General features: G+C 40.7%; 1 protein-coding gene across 1 annotated transcript in view; it reads right to left on the reverse strand.

The window, feature by feature from the left end:
- Nucleotides 1-792, reverse strand: part of CCDC117 (coiled-coil domain containing 117) — a 5,154-nt gene that overhangs the window by 3,038 nt on the left and 1,324 nt on the right. Inside the window, exon 2 of the mRNA XM_009888377.1 lies at nucleotides 136-186. Coding sequence (XP_009886679.1) covers nucleotides 136-186 — 51 coding nt within the window. The remainder of the gene's footprint in view (nucleotides 1-135; nucleotides 187-792) is intronic.

Here is a 792-nt window from a genome sequence, read left to right on the forward strand (position 1 = left end):
GGAAAGAGTTTCAAATGGAAACAGCATTAGAATTTCCCTTCCTGTGCATGTTGTAGGTGAGATATGCTGAAATCTTTATAGAAAAGAAAAAGCAAATTAAGATTTTTCAGGCTATAGAAGACAAATTTAATTTACCCTTCTGCCTCTTCTTCTAATTTATGCTTCTTTCCACAGCGCACAGAGACACTGCAAAAGAAAAACAAAAGGTTATTTAGCTTCTAGTGATATATTCCAGTGACATCGAGATTTTAAAAAATATTATCCTCCCTTTTAAAATTTCACTTGCAGTTAAGAACAACAGTCACAGTATGTCACCAGCTGTGAAGTGAGGGGAAGTTCTGGACAATAAGTGACCACTTTGTTCCGAAGACAGTCAAAGAAGGCTGCAATTACTCAACTGGAGTTCTCCAAACAGAATTCCATGCTAATTTCCCCTCCTTTATGTTATTTCTTTTTTCCACAAGGGGCGACACCAATTTTTGCTAAATTCAAATGCTTAATCAAGTGACACATGATCCAGCATCAGTGTCTTAATACGTTGCCTCAGAGTGACATACTCAAATTAAATATTACCAAATAACAACATTTTAAAGGAATAATTCAAGTCTTCTGTGCCCACATGTGAGAAAGAACAAGTTAAAAAAAAAAAAAAGGAGGTACAGGAGCTCAGAAGCCGGTCAAGGTGTGTTGGTACACTTTACGGCTTTTCCTCGCAGGAGGGCCTCTCTCCCCCCCGACAGCCCTCAAGGCCCCGCGAGGCGCGCAATGCCCTCCCGACACCGCGGGGCCGGA

This window comes from Charadrius vociferus, unplaced genomic scaffold, assembly GCF_000708025.1.
Source record: "Charadrius vociferus isolate BGI_N301 unplaced genomic scaffold, ASM70802v2 scaffold17, whole genome shotgun sequence".
Lineage (NCBI taxonomy): Eukaryota > Metazoa > Chordata > Aves > Charadriiformes > Charadriidae > Charadrius > Charadrius vociferus.